At 36.9% G+C, this 16,556-nt stretch overlaps 1 protein-coding gene across 1 annotated transcript; it reads right to left on the bottom strand.

The window, feature by feature from the left end:
- Positions 1–15,326: 15,326 nt before the first annotated feature.
- LOC106344914 (zinc finger BED domain-containing protein DAYSLEEPER-like) lies at positions 15,327–16,196 on the bottom strand. Its single transcript, XM_013784206.1, has 3 exons — positions 15,964–16,196; positions 15,592–15,782; positions 15,327–15,415 (listed from the first exon to the last, which is right to left on the bottom strand). The coding sequence occupies exons 1-3, from the start codon at positions 16,194–16,196 to the stop codon at positions 15,327–15,329; spliced, it is 513 nt and encodes a 170-aa protein (XP_013639660.1).
- Between the last annotated feature and the right edge of the window lie 360 nt (positions 16,197–16,556).

Genomic DNA, 16,556 nt, shown 5'->3' with positions numbered 1-16,556 from the left:
TAAGTGGTATATATAATACAACAAATCTCTTATTTTTGCTCTTTCGTAGTCTAGCACATGAATTACCAAAAAAGTCTAGCACATGAATTAATGTATTTTGTTTTTTGTTTTTTTTTTTGGTCATCGGACTAACGTATTTCCTTGCAAAAGGTATTGTAAGACACAAGATACGAGTTTCTATAGCATTTTTAGGTTGTATTGTGTATGAATAAAATATACAAGAGTTTAATATTCCCTATATATTATTTGAAAAATATTTTCAAAGTGTATGATGATATGTTCACCATAATATTTTTTCATATGTCGTAACTGCAATGATTATCACATTGACTTGTCATCACCGTATGCATTTTCACAAATCAGATTAAATAACTTTATTCTTTACTTGAATAGAAGATACGAAATTATGATATGCTCAAATTAATCTCAAGCAACTCTTTAAAATAAGAAATCGATTGTAATACTTGCGGATCGTATCCACAAAAACTTAATATTTCACACAATAAACTTATTGCTATCATTTTAAACTAGAAAATAAATAATATAAATAAGTAAATAAGAAAGCATTAAATAAATAGAGGAGCTGGCACTATTGGCACTATTGGCAAAGCAGTTATGGAGGCTAGTTCAATTTCCAGACTCCTTGGTGGCCCGGGTCTTGAAGGGAAGATACTATAGATTGAGCTCACCACTAAGAGTAATATCTGCTAGCAGCCCATCCTATGTGTGGACTAGTATTTCTGCTGCAAGGAAGTTGTTATTACTGGGAATAAGACAGAAGGTACATTCAGGTTATGAAGTAAAGGTGTGGGAGGATCCGTGGATTCCAACGAACCCGGCGAGACCAGCTGTCTCTGTAGCGCCAGTTATGCATCCTAATATGAGAGTCAATGATCTCATTAATCAGGTAACGAAGGAGTGGGATGTTGGTCTATTGGAGCACTATGTCAATCTTGATGACATACCACTCATAAGGAGTTTGTCCATAAGCTCAACTCATCGTCGTGATACATTCTGTTGGAACTACACAAGGAATGGCCAATATACAGTTAAATTTGGATATTGGGTGGCTCAGAATTTATTAAAGACAGTGGATGAGAAGAAAGTCTTGGAGCCGAGTATTACTAAGCTTCAAGCCTTTGCTTGAAAGTTAAAGGCGCCTAAGAAGATATGTCACCTTATATGGCAATTGTTAACTGGTCATGTCGCAGTAACAAGGAACTTAGCAAGGCGCAATATGAGGTGTGACAACTACTGCCTAAGATGTGAAGAACCAGAAGAATATGTAACCCATGCCATATTTGAATGTCCGCCAGCTCTACAAGCTTGGTCTTTATCATCAACTCCAACAAGTCTAAATATTTTTCCGATACCAAGCGTCTACACAAATATGGATTACCTATTCTGGAGGAAGAACAGTATTATCGAACCAGAACAAGATAGGGATCCTTATCCCTGGATAATCTGGTATATTTTGAAGGCTAGGAATGACAAACTTTTCAGGGGGATCGACAGCGATCCTTTGGAGCTAGTTCGACATGCAGAAAGTGAATGTCAGGCCTGGTTTGAAGCGAACGAAGTGGTACAAACAGTGGCACAAGATAATAACAATGAGGAACCCCAAGTCATAAGCTTGGGTAATATTTGCATGTTAGATGGATCTTGGACAGCCTCTGCTCACTTTAGTGGGTGTGGATGGGTTTGGATGGACAGTGGAAGGAGCATTCAACTTATGGGAACAAGGAATTTCACTCGTCGCGAATCAGCCTTGTATTCGGAGGTAGAAGCATTGCGATGGGCAAGGGAGAATATGCTTCAACATTCAACATGTCAGACTTTTGGGATAGACTGTAAGGAGCTGATTGAAATGATAAAGGAACCTCATGCTTTACCAAGCTTTGCAACGGAATTGGAGAGGATTGAGACGCTACTGGTATGCTTCCCAGACTTCAACATCATTCATGTTCCACGAGCGCGTAATCAGATTTCAGATTTTTTAGCTAAAACTGCTAGATCCTTCCATAGGGAGTTACATTTTATTGGTTGTTCTATTCCGGTCTGGTTACCTAGACCACCTCAAGTTTGAGTAATAAAATAACCGTTTGACGTCAAAAATAAATAAAAAATAAATAGAGGAGCTAACGATGGAAGAGGGGTGCTGTGGGAACCGAAATTCGCACTGTCGATTTCTGTTTAAATTAGGAAAGTAGGAGAACCCTAATTTCCCAGAGGTCCTGGATATCTGCTAATACCACACGCCAAGCAATCAGAACAAGAAACGAGAACAGTAATAAAATAAGAAATCGAAAAAGAGAGCAAGATAATTCTTATTCCGAATATGCGTTTGAGCGTTTACAACAAGGTAAGTGCCTGGGCTACGAGAGCTGTCGGCGAGATTCCTAGTTCTAAAACCCTAAGACGGCAAAAACCTAATTGAGTCGCAGCTCGAATAACAAAAACGGAAAATTGCCTAAAATCACTCTAAGTGCTAAGTTTGCTGTGAAAAATTCCTCCCACATGCCTCCCGCCTAGGACTCCTTATATACTGGCTCCAAGGTCGGTTTACGCTTTTCCCCTTGTGCCCTTAAGCCGCCATAGCATAAAAATGGAGATATTCTATTTTTTCCAATCTTCGTAATTATCTTTCGAGCTCGGTTGCTATGCAGCGACCGAGCGGAACACGCGTTCGGTTGCTGCGTAGCGACCCTTTTCGAGCTCTTATCCGATGACTCGTGTTTCCTCCGCAAAGCTTTTCGTAAAGAAGAATCTATTTGGAAAAAGTATTTGTCGAAGAAGGTTTCTACGTTTTCTTCTTCGGGGATTTGGACGTTAACTTCGTCGTAACCGTTTTCGACTCCAACAGTTGCTAGACTTTGAGTTTCAATCAGGTTATTAGAACTATAATATATAGATGCTAAGAATTTGATCCTAGAACTCGAATTCAGTAAGTAAGATATTCAACTCTCGTTGTGAGTCTAATCAGATGTCCAAATCCTAGAATTCCAACTCTCGTATGTGAATTCAGGAAGAGTGTCGATCGATACTACAGAGCGTCGATCAATACTTCTTTCAAACAAGTATTAGTGCCCTAATCGATTTGTTCATTAGGTTATCTAAACCAGCTATCGCATGCCTAACAACTTAGCTCATGAGGTTTTAGTTCATGTAATTGACCATTTCTCTCATGCGCCTAACTATCATATCATATGATCATGTTTCTAGTTAATTACTCTAGAAACAAACAGTTAGAACAATCATACGAAGGATACAAGATAATACCCTAAAATTTATATATTTCAAAAAGTCATTTAAAAGCCTAGAAAATCCCTAAATCTATGATAGATGAAACAAAATTGATAGATGAATAGATATAATATAATGAAACCAATAGAGTTCTAATTAATCTCTGAAGGAGAATTGATTTTCTCTCGAAACCTAACGGAAAAACCGTAAAAGAAGTAAAAGCATAGCCTAAAAAATAAAATATATATATATACAAATCAGAAAACCAACGTATTTTAAGGAATTTCAAGAATTGCAACTTTCTCTGAAGTTTCCCTTATATTTATATGTCTCTTAGAATGGGCCTGGGGTCTTCTGTAAATAAGGGAAACTTCAGATAAAGTTGCAATTCTTGAAATTTCCTTAAAATATGTTGGTTTCCTGATTTGGAGGATCGACACTAGGGTGGTGTCGGTCGACAATAACTGATTTTCGACAGCTTCCTCTGGCGAGTCAGACAGACCACTCTTCAGTAAAATTGGCATAACTTTTGATCAATGATCTTGATTGACCTCAGACCGGTGGCATTGGAAAGCTAACGTGAAGCTCTATTATGTGTCAAAATATGAGCTGAATCGCAGTGTGAGAAAGTCTTCATCCATAGATAAACTTCTGACGCATCTGCACAGCTTCGCATCCCAAATAGTTCTAGAATCTCCAAAGTTCCCCAAACGTACCTGGACCTGAAAAGACACTAAAATATACTCTAAACACATATAATAGTCTTAATAAAAGACTTATACGATAGTCTAAAAGTGGTAAAAACCATGGTATATCAAATTACCTAATGTAATATAAAATATATATGATATTTAATAATACTCAACAATAAAAAATTGATAACAATTTTTATATCGTCTATCATTTTTGTTTAATGTTCTGTTACTAAAATAAATTAAACAATCACATTAACCATTTAATAAAAGTTTATATTTTTTCGTATTTTGTTACATTTTTAAATTTTAAAAATGATTATAAATTATTGAGCATGTTTCATATTAAAAATTTGTGATCAATAATTTAATATTTTTATTATAAGCATGTATAAATGATCATAAACCATACGAGTAGAAAACCTCATTTAATAGATTTTCAAATTAAATATATATATATCTTTTTTTTAAATATCGTTTAAAATAATTACATAACATTTTTAAAATCAATAACTATTCTAATTTCAAAATTTTATAAACAATATAATAATTGAATTGAATTGAATTTTACAATTAATCAAATAAGTAAAGTCATTGTCAATATATTTTGTTGTTATTTTAAAGATATTTTAAAAGCATTTTTATTTTATAAATAGTTTATAAAATATCTCATTCCGCATATAGCACTGATTACTACATAGTATATTTGTAAGATATTGTCAACTGTGTTATATATGTTATATTAAAATAGAAAAGCACACGTAACATATATTTATGTTGTATAAGATATTGTAAGACATACTTAGTATGTTATTATTTATGTAGATTCTAGACTACTTTAGTATTTTAGATGCTATTTTTGAGCAAAACAACGTTTTGTTTCACTCAGTGCCGGCCTTAGACATAAGCGGAGGAAGCAACCACTTCCGGCCGTTAAACGTTTTAACTTTATTTTCGGCCATAATTCTAGTGGAAAGTTACACTTGATCCAACGGAATTAGACTAGATTTTGTTAATTAGAGGTAAGGTGATCAAATCTCAGCTAAAACATTTTTTTATTTTTTAGAGAATTAATATTAGCGGTCCAAAATTAATTTTGGTTTCCAGTCCAATACAAGTCTGGGCCGCTAATTTACTACATATATTAAAATGTGTGTGAATATACGTAGATCTGATTTTTCGTAGAAAACATCGAGGCTGTGACTATATGGATAATGTAGAATAAACATTTATTTTAATTTTTAAGTTATTCTAAGTTTCACTAAAATACTACACATCAAGTGAAACATTGTTTTATCGTTTTTAATTACTGTTTTGACACAGAAAAATAAACACTTGTTTTTACTCTAAATTTTGCTAGAGTAGCAAATTTACTCCATTTTTATTTTCTTTTCATTCTTTTCTGTCATTTCATTTTCATTTCTTTTTCAACCATTTTTACCTTAAGGAACATATTGTTGGTTTTTTATTTATTAAATTTCCAATAAAGCAAAAGGGGAAAAGTAAAAGAAAAGAAAAATAAACTGGTAGTCGAACTTTAGTGGCCTAACCAACGGAAAAGAAGAAGTGAAGTGATTACCACCATCTTTCATGACCATACAAACATCGATTCATTTTTCATCAATGTTCAAATAATATAATTAAGACCCAGGCCCACTGGATTCTGTGTCGAATGAGAAGCAAGTAAGTTGAAAGCCTATTTAACTCAATAATAGTGCATATTCAATCATGGACTTAATATAAATTAAAAACAATATATTTAATCAAGCTAAGTAATTAAAAAACACTATATGAGCTTTTTTTAAAATCGTGTGTAAATGTATATCGACCACAGTCAACTGGCTGATTGTAGATCTCAAAACAGTATTGTTTAGTTTTTTTTTATTTAGAAAAATAATTAAAATTTTGTTACTTATGAGAATCAAACCCGCATTAGGAAACTTATTAGACTAAAATATCTATGCTACTTAGCTTAAACAAACTAAATATCATTTTAACATATTAGACAGTCTCGGTCAATTAATTATTAACTTTTTCACGGATATAACATTAGAGCCGCGGGGGGGTGGGGGGATTGGACTGAATATTTAGGAAGACTTGAGAGGATTTTAAGTGGGTTTGGAAGAAGTTTGGGTAATTTTAAAGAAACTCTACAGAAGGAAACGTAAGTGCTGATGGTCCTAGTAAAATGTATTTCTAAATATCATAATGTTTTAGATGTATCTGTCATAACAAAAAATTTCCAGTGATTAAAAATGTATATATACAACTAGATAATAAATTGCTCATCGTTTTTGTAACTCCGATATTTTGCTTTTCACATCGGAACTTTTAAAGACAGAGGCTATCTTTTTTTTTCTCTATCCTTCCTTCATCTTCTTACAAACCATGGCACATGAGACGTGGTTATGCTTCTCTTAGCCATTTATGCCCAGATTTTCAGCATACCCGTAACAATTTTGAATTGTGATATTCTTTCTCTGATAACCAATTCATGGGTTAATCATATCCCTCAGATTTGAACCCCAAACTTTTTACATTTCTTACTTGATTGTAGAGCTCATTGACATAAGGATGAAGATCATAAATATTTGAATCACTGTAATTTTTATTTCTGGTTTTCTCAAACCATCATTGATGGAAACTCAGTTATAAATTTCTCATGTAAGTTAATCATTGGTACCTCAAGAAATCAATAAAACCTGACCGAATAGACCATTAATCTGAAGTGGTAATTCCATTGCGAAATCCAGTGAAAATGTTTATGCATTTTTGTTTCTCAGAAAATTTTTATTAGGTTTTTGCAGAAAACACTTCTATAGTGATATTGTATGGAGACAATTGTTTAACTAAAAAGTGATACAAAGGATCCTAAAAAACCATTTTCAAGTTTTTCTTTTAAAATATTGTTCAACTTTGAATGACACTGAATTTGATTTAGGTTTAATAACTTGTTAATTGAATAACAGGATATTGCAAGTGATTTTAAATGATTACACATAAACTCCACATTCAATAACACTTGATGAAAAGGTATTTAATATCACCAATTCAATAGCATAACTCTCTAAAATACTCATTTCAATACATCCCCCTAAGTTTAATTTTCTTTTTCTTCAATTATAAATTCAGTTTTGGAGATAGAAAAAACAAGGAAATGTGCCTAAAAGAGAATAACCAAAAATGTTCGGTTATTCAAGTGTTGTTTGGGTGTGAGTTTCATTTGAAATGATTTAAAAAAAATGATTTTTTTTTAAAAAAAATAACTAAATAACATTATTTTGAACTAGGACCTCGTATAAGATGTACAATCAGCCAATTGATACATTTACGCATTGTTATGTAGTTCGTGAATGAAAAAGCACAACATGAAAATTTCATTGCTTAGCATAAGTGAGGCTTTCAAAAATTTGTAAGGTGAACGGAAAAAGGCTAGGATGAGAGATTCTAAGGTCATGTATTCGATCTTAGGACGTTTGAGTTGTAAGATCCGACCAAGATGTTAGTCCAAAGCGGTTCCACACGACTCGGGCCGATAAGCGACCTGGGTCTGGTTGGATTCATTTTTAAGTTCTTATCTTGTTGTAGTGTAATATGCAAGTGATTATCTAACCGTTATTCTCTAACTACTTAATCAAACACGAGGAAGCAAAGAAATCCATATGACCACAGTGTATATATCATCATAGATTTTATATATTGTAGTCTAAGTATAATTATATCGATGCTATATAATACTGGACCGAAAGGACTCAAACACCACTCATACTCATCGGCCGCCTGTCTTGCTTCAACTAGGAACATCCTTAATACCTGCCACATTCAATGAGGCATAAGCAATCTAAAAAATTTCTTAGTGAGGCGAATCATTCCGCCAACACGGTTAGTCCCACAAACATAATCCTAACATGAACACTATCTTAAGTCTTTTAATGGCCGATGGCCTCATGAACCCAAAAGATTACAATCAACACATGGCCTCATGGTCTAGGTCGGTTATGCATGGTTCACTCACAAGGGACATCCTTGGCGAGTTCTTCCCATCTGTCGGATGCCTCAACCACTCGCCTAGAAACTATTGCAAACGATCAGCCCTTTAGCCTCAACCAAACATACAACCACACTCAGGGTCTATAGGCATATAGCCGGTTGTGGTAATATATATGAATGCACCAAAAAAGGGTCATACATACGGCCTCAATGCCACAAGAATCGATCACGCAACACTCAATCATTCAAACCACCCAAATCCTAAACAAACCCAAAGACCCTGACCATGAACCATGCAGTCATAGACCTTCTTCGGTCCTAACCCTACGTCAATGCACTTACCTTAGTCAATCAGAGAGAAAAGAAGAAGAAGATAAATCACAAACACTAAAGGAACCCTTTCGGTCATTTTTTTAATTCCGACCAACCGTCTTGCCGAACAGCCTCGCCGGACCACCCGAGTACACACCTAACTGGATCGACCACTCGGCCTCAACATTTTCCCGGTTAGACCTCTCTCTCTCACGATTTAAAGGTGATTTGGGAAAAGGAAAATTATGCACAAGGAGAGAATAGCGGTGGGTATTGTTTGAACCGAATTCAGTGTTGTGCTAGGAGTGGACAGATTTCAATGTTGGGATTAGGACAAGCCTTCATGTTGAGCTTGAACTGGATGGATGAAGAATAAAAGAGGTTTAATAGATTGTGGCTAGACCCGGTGAAGGGCTGCCTACGTACCCCAAGAGGGATCAAGCCAATCGTAGTTCTACAACAAGGGGTCACAAGTGCCTAGATGAAGGTATGTGTTGAGGTGTTTCTCTCTCCAGATGTGTTTTCTCTTTAGAAAGTGAGACAAAATGGAAAAGACGGGAAAAATGATCATTCTCAAGGAGAGGAGCCTCCTTATTTATAGAAGGATGAGATCTAGGGTTTCCCAGTGACCTCATTTTAAAAGGGCTGAGTTCTTTGTCACATGGGCCTTGTTAAGGGGCAAAGCCCATATCCAACAGTAAGCCTCCCCCTAGTTCGTAGAGAGTAATGGAACTGATCTCTATAAATTCTAAGAAAAGGGTTGATGAAACAATGAACTCAATGCCTTTTGTCCGAGTAAAAGTGACTGCAAAGTGCATTTACTCGTTTTTTGTCATTTTTTACGAGCAAAGGATGCAACTGGTCATTTGCTCATTTTTGACGAAAAAGTGACGATAAATGGACACTGAGTTCAATCTTCTTCAAAGATACTTCCCCATGCCCCACGGTGGGCGCGCACCAATTGTGTGAACTGAGTTTGGTCGGAAACAAGTAAAGAGACGAAACTCGTCGGTGAGTTAGTATCAAAGGCGTTTTATTAGGTCAAAGAGTAGTTTGTTGGTTGCAAGTAAGGAAACAGGCGGTGAAAGAAGCCGGTGAATTGGAGTTCACCGGGAAAGTACAAGTCGGCAAGAATAAAGTAAACAAAATCCTAATTCTATCCACCAAGTGTGTGTGTTAATTTTCGGATTCCCCTCTTGTTGTCTCCTCGTCTCCTTATATAGCGGGTCTTCCCTTCTCCATACCCTAGGTCGCTTTTTCTCAATGGGCTGTAGCCCGTCGGGCCGAATGATAAGGCCGGCGAGCTAAGCCGCTGAGCGGATTGTGTTTAGTCAATTACTTCGGCCAGCTAAAAGCAGTCTCAAGCCAAGCTGGCGTTTTGTTGTACAGCTTGATGAGCCGATCTATAATTCAATGCTGATGGGCCAGGCCTGCTATCTGATGGGCCATGTGGAGGGATACAATTCATCTCCTACATGTATATACATAAATAAAGGGAGTGCAATGTTTGGTCGATCGATGCAATGGTTTGGGACGAACTAGTGCGAGTTGCCTCGTGACCATTCGCCCAACCATCATCTCCTTTTGGTCAAGCATCGTGATCCTTTGGTTAAGCGTTACGACCCTTCGCCCATGCATCGCGTCCTTTTGCCCAATGAACCCGTATCGCTTCGCCCTGGATAGTCCCATTGTACCTCTACCCCATTCACCGCCCTGGCTAAGTTCTACCTTAGTCTAACCCGAGCCAACCTAGCCCAAACCTTGCACCACCCGCCCACCGCGCACCAAACCACACCGGAACCGGGGCGGACCACCCAAATTTTTTCACTACCTAACTCAAAACTGCCTTAGCTGGTTGAGCTGGCCGATCTGGTCGACCTGGTCAGCTAGTTGGTCAGAGATGAATACACTACACTGAGCTAACCTTAGCTGCCTAAACAACATTACACTAATCTGAGCTACACGAGAACTTTGTTTAGGTCGAGAAAACTACCCAAGCTTCTCATTTTACCTAATGATTACGCCTATGGAATATCCGGGTCGTTGGTTTATTCTGAACCTCGACTATGATTGTCCATAAGACGTCTGCCTAGTTGTAGACATGACCGAAGGCGTACAAGTCTCCCCCTCCTGATTTGGATTCGTCCTCGAATCCGCATCAAATTCCATCTGACTTTCAAACTACTCAGGATAATCCAACTTCATCTTATCCTCGGTTTCTGATGTGCTTAAATTACCCCAAGAGCAACTCTCTCAAATAAAAGATCGATTGCAGTACTTAAGAATCGTATCCACATAGACTCGATCACACGATAGACTTTTGCTTCATATTAAGCTAGGTCATAATATATAAAGCAATAAATAATAAAGCCTTAAATAAAGCAGTTGTTTCTGATGAAAGAAACGTTACTAGACTTAAGGTTTTAATCAGGTTATCAAAACTATAATCTATAGATGCTAAGGGTTGATCTTAGAACTCGAATTCAATAAGCAAGTAATCCAGCTTTTGCATGCAATTACTAATCAGATGACTAAGTCTTTCTTCCAGCTCTCACATGCGAACAAGGAGTGAGTGTCGATCGACACTATAGGGTGAGCTTTAACGACCTAATCAATATGTTCACTAGATGTCTAGACCAGCTCCCGTATGTATCTAACAACCTATCTCATCATAATTATTATCAGGTAAAGAACTCACTTTTGTGCTTGTCTATAATCCTAAGTTCAAGGTTCTAGTTAGCTACTCTAGAACACAAGCAGTTAGCTCAATTAAAGCATCCTATTAAATCACCCTAGAAGTTCTATATTTTATAAGAACATCAAAACCCTAAAAAACCTAAATCTAATAGGTGGATCTACTAAGACATGATAGTTGTCACATAAATATAGAATGAATATATGAAATAGTAATCAATAATAAAAACCAAAGGTGTTCCAAGAGGACTCTGAAGGAGTTCATCTCTTCTCTCCTAACCTAAGAGAAAACCTAAAATAATAGAATATAAAGCATAGCCTAAACAAATGGCCTAGAAAACACATAAAAAGGGTTTTGAGTCGGCTAGGGGCATTCTTGTAATGTATGGTGATTTCTTGGCTTAAGTCAGTCATCAAATAGACTCGTCTCATCTTTTGGCATCAGTGTCGAGCAACACCAAGGCCTTAGTGTCGATCGACACTTCTTCATATCTTCGACAGCTTCCTCTCGCGAGGCAGATGTACCACTCTTCAGTAAAACGAGTGTAACTTTAGATCTAACCACCAGATGTACCTCAAACCGGTGGCATTGGAGAGCTAACTCAAACGATCTGCACTGTGTCAAAATATGGAATCAATCGAACCATGGGAAGGCTTCCATCCATAGAAAAACCTCTAAAGCATATGTGCAGTTCTGCACTTCAAATAACTCCAAAATCACCAAAGTACTTGAACCTGAAAACACTATAAAACAGACTCCAACACATAAAATAGACTCAATGAAGGAAATATAACATGTCCTTTCCATAGACCCGTTGCATTCGCAATGGATCAAGACTGTCTTGATTACTTTTCTACAGGTCTGCTTTTCCATTCTATCCAGGATCTAGACAGGTCAAGCCTCTAAGGTAAGGTTCAGTTGCAGATCAAGAGGCATCCGGGTAACGATTACATTGTGTTCCGTTAGAAAATTCTTAAGTGAGACATATGAAATACATCATGAAATGCCTTCATTGTTTCCGGCAAGTCAAGCTTGTACGCTACAGCCCCAACTCTCGAGATAATTCTAAATGCCCTTATATATCTTGGATTCAACTTTCCATTCTTAAAAATCCACTTCCTTCCACGAAAAGGTATGGCCCTGAGGTAGGCCCTATCTACCACCTCGAACTCGAGGTCATTCCGACGCCGGTCTACATAACTTTTCTGCCTATCATGGGCTTCCATAATTTTACCTCCAATATACTGAATCTGCTCCTTAGTTTATTGTAATATAGTCGGCCCGAGGTTATTTCCTTCTCCCAGTAGGGTCCAATACATGGCGTACAACATTGTTGACCATAGAGCGCCTCGTATGGTGACATGCCAATACTAGCCCGAAAGCCGTTGTTGTATGCAAATTCTACCAGAAGTAAATACTTCTCCCATGAATTTTTCCAATATATAACGTATGTCCTCTGATGTTTGTATAGTCCGTTCCGACTGATAGTCGGTCTGGGGAGGTCAGTTGTGCTCATATTTACCTTTGTCCCTAAAGCTTTTTGAAAAGCTTGCCAGAATTGAGAAGTGAACCGACCGTCCCTATCCGACACTATACTCACTGGAACACCCTGCAACCAAAAAATCTCATCGATGTATTTTTTGCAGTCCGGTCGACCCCACCAGTCTTTCGAATGGCAAGGAAATGTGCCGATTTGGTTAGCCTATCTACTATAACCCAAATCGAATCGTTCCTAGATCTAGAGTTTGCAAGGCCAGTCACCAAATCTATTATAATGTGGTCCCACTTTCATTTCGGGATTGGCAAACTCTGCAACAAGCCACTCATAACTTGATGTTTCGCTTTCAATAGTTGACAGGTAGGGCACTTCATTACCCATGCTGTCACATCTCGTTTGATCACAACCAATGAAAGTATCTCTTCAGACCCCTATACATTTTTTTTCTGGCCAGGGTGAATAGAGAATTTTGACTGGTGATCTTCCTTTAGGATTTCCTTCAGTTTCTAGATATCTGGTACAGCGACCCGAATTTTCACCACGACCGTCCCATTGCCAGTGTACTCGGTCTTATCATTATGTACAATCTGGTTTAGAAACTCATAGCTCCTCTGAGCCTGACACATCTTGGTCAGTAGGTCCACTCGGCCTACCACCTCTAACACCAACGTTGCATAGTCGATGGTGAGAGCATTCATATCCATATCCATATCCAGTCTTCTAATGAGTTAATTGACTTATCTTGCTCTTATGGCTTTGGTATTGACAATGTAGGCTCAGACCATCTGCTAATGCCTCTGAAGCTTACCCTATAAGCTACGTTGTCAGAAATAGACAAACAAAGAGGTATGTACCTTAATGTCATAAGCTTTCTTGATCTCTTGTGATACTTTTGATTTTCCAGTTGAGTATAACTGAGTTGATTTTTTGATCGACTGACTGTAACATGTTCAGGTATTGTAGATAAAGAACAAGCCATGAAATTTTGAAGAGTCACTACAAGAAAACATCAATTTTGAGACTACAATTGCGACTACCGTTGTTAGTTGCAAAATTGTGTGACTAGATTCTAACGAATTCGCAACTACTTTATCACTACAATAAATCGGTAATAAATTAGTCGCAAATATGCGACCAAAATCTGTAGTGTTATTTTAGTCGCTTATTTGAAACTCATTTGAGACGTTTTTGTAACTAGTCACCGTAGACGCAGTACAGTACTATTATTAAGACGAATTTACAACTACATATGTAATTGCAAACTTGTAGTTACAAAATAGTCTCAAAATAATGGAAATGTTGCAGTTGCAAAATCGTAGTTATTGGTTTGAAACGATTTTGTGACTAACAAATTGAGTTAAAACAAAAGAAGTCACTAATTAGTTGCAAACATTCATACATATATTATAAAGGTACAATTACAGATAGCACTGCAAATGATATGTGTATGTTAACGATTACTTTTGCACGTGTCTAAATCATGTAATCGAAAGTGTACTTTGAGATTTAGGATAAAGTTTTACCACTATTTTGCCATTTGTGGTTTCACTTTAGTTGAAGCGTCATCCACATATCAGGATAAACATATATTTTGTAACTCATTTGCAACTTCTAAATGTATTGAAGTTGCAATTTAGTAGCAAATAGTATAAGTATTTACAATAATATAGATTTTTTATTTATATACATTAATTCTTTACTATATATCCTTAATAATCTAATGAACAGTAATAATTATATCTTGAATAAATTTGAGTCATATTTTAAAAATGGACATCAACAAAAATAATCTAATGAACAAAAGATTGCTAATATATTTTAACCTCTGTCTCTAAGGAATAATTGTTTTCGCTAAAGGTTAAAGTGTGTCACTGTTTTGCAACTGCAAATTTGGAGAAGTCACAAGTTAGTCGCAAACTTATTACATATCTGTACTAGTTATGTATGGGGTATGCATATTGAATAGGCGTAGAGATGTCAAACGGGTTGATCCGTCCCGTCCCGTCCCGTACCACAGCGGGCTCATCTCCTTGTGAGTCAGGCCCGCGCGGGCTACGGTCTTCTAAAGGTCGTCCCAAGTTCGTACCGCCAAATGCACACTCCTTTGCGGGCTGTCCCGCGGGACATATGTCAATGTAGTGTGTCCGATCATGCTTGACACTGCAGGCCGCTCCAGAACACTTTCTAACGCTTCAGAACACTTCCTGATGCTGCAGGATGCTCCCCTACACAACCAAACTCACATAATTAATAAACATGAAGCATCTACTCTTCAAACTCTTCAATTTTGAAGTCCATTTTGTCTATTGAAATTATAAATGCATGTATAACTTAGCATCAACCTAATAATCACGCTAAGACAATTAGTATCAATTGTGGAACGCAAAGTAAGCAGAGAGATACGGCATTTCTTATTAAAAAAAAAACAGAGATATGGGGACTGAGTTTATCGTTTCATCATTGATATTTTGATGTGATGGTTGCTTCCCACTTCGAGGCAGTGGTCCCTGCCGTCTCTTAAAATTTTATAACCTCAAAAGATGTCGGTTGATTATAGATGTCAAACTACAAGTTTGGTATGTGAATCCATTAATCATATTTTTATTGCACGTTAGCATGGCAAGTACGTGTGGTTCATAATTTTCCGAACCCTCAGGACCAGTTCCATGAAAGCTCTATCTTTGTGTACACATGCTTGGAAAAATGTCAATCATCCATTGAAGCAAAACACCAAATTTTAGCAACTTGACGCCGTCTTAACCAAACTTAAATTTAGAAAAACACCAAATGGTTCAAATCATAGTATTCAAAACAAAACCACGCAACTTAAACAAGAAATCTGAAATTGTAATTGAAGCAAAACACCAAATCAAGATAACATTTCAAACATGCTAATCTACTCATCTTCATCTTCCCCATCAACAATGGACTCAAATGTTGGTAATTTCTCTTCTTCACCATCACCACCACCATCGATTTCTTCATCTACAAATATCAGTGTACAAGTCAGTAATGGTACTCTTAATAAAATTATAATGTGAGTTATTTACCATGTGCGTAAGATTCATATCCTTTGATTCAATTCCTAGTGCATATCAGAGCTTGCACATTTTTTGGGAGTAGACGGCTCCTATATTTATTTAGAACTCGCGATCCAATACTGAAGGAGGACTCCGAAGCCACTGTTGTGATTGGAATACTTAGTAGATCACATGCCATTGCAGCCACGTCACCATACCGATGCACATTATCTTTCCACCAATCGAGGATGTCCAAACTCTGGAAATTAGTAATGTCCAAAGGTGGTTCTTCAAGATAAGCTCCTAGAGGTGTCTTTCCACTAACAATTCCACTGACTTTGCAAAATGCAAAGAAATCCTAAGAAAGTTAAAAAAAAAAATATCAGAGAGGAAAAAAATTAAACAGAAGGAAAAAAAATTGAACATAAGGAAAAAAATGCTTGTGAAAGAGAAGAAAAAATATTGCGATCATAAACATTTTAAACAGAAGAAAAAAAATTGAAAAACACTCACATTGTAGTTCCCAAACAGTCCCATTGATCCTGCCGCACAAGCTTTTTGCGGAACAGTCTCACGTGGCTCAGTGGAAGGTGAGTTATTCTTGGATTTTTATCGTATGTCTCAAACAGAATACTAAGCTTGTCACGCAAGTTCTTCACATTTGCATCACGTGTACTCATGTCAAGCTTTCCTAAACAACATTCAACAATTGAAAGCTTAAACTGTGGATCAAAGACTGCTGCCATTGCAAAAACACCACTAACTTCATCTCAATATTTGTCAAACTTCTTCTTCATCGGTGGCACCATGTATCTGACAATCTCATCGTCGCTTTCCTCATTTCTCCGAAGCCAATCATGGATCAACCAAACCTGATAGAAATACAGGTTTGCAGTCGGGTAATTCGAACCAGACATCAAGCTTGTGATCACAGCAAAAGGACCCAAAAAATCACAGATATCAGCTGCTCTAGTCCATTCCTTAGCTGTGGGCGCTGTTTTATAACCCTTCTTATCAAATGTCTCCAACTTAACAAATGTTTTACGGTACTTGAGGGCTCTTTCAAGCATATAGTAAGTTGAGTTCCATCTCGTCGACACGTCCAG

The sequence above is a fragment of the Brassica oleracea genome, chromosome C5, assembly GCF_000695525.1.
Source record: "Brassica oleracea var. oleracea cultivar TO1000 chromosome C5, BOL, whole genome shotgun sequence".
NCBI lineage: Eukaryota > Viridiplantae > Streptophyta > Magnoliopsida > Brassicales > Brassicaceae > Brassica > Brassica oleracea.
The sequence above is the reverse complement of the archived record's forward strand: the minus strand, read 5'-3'. Positions and strand labels throughout refer to the sequence as shown.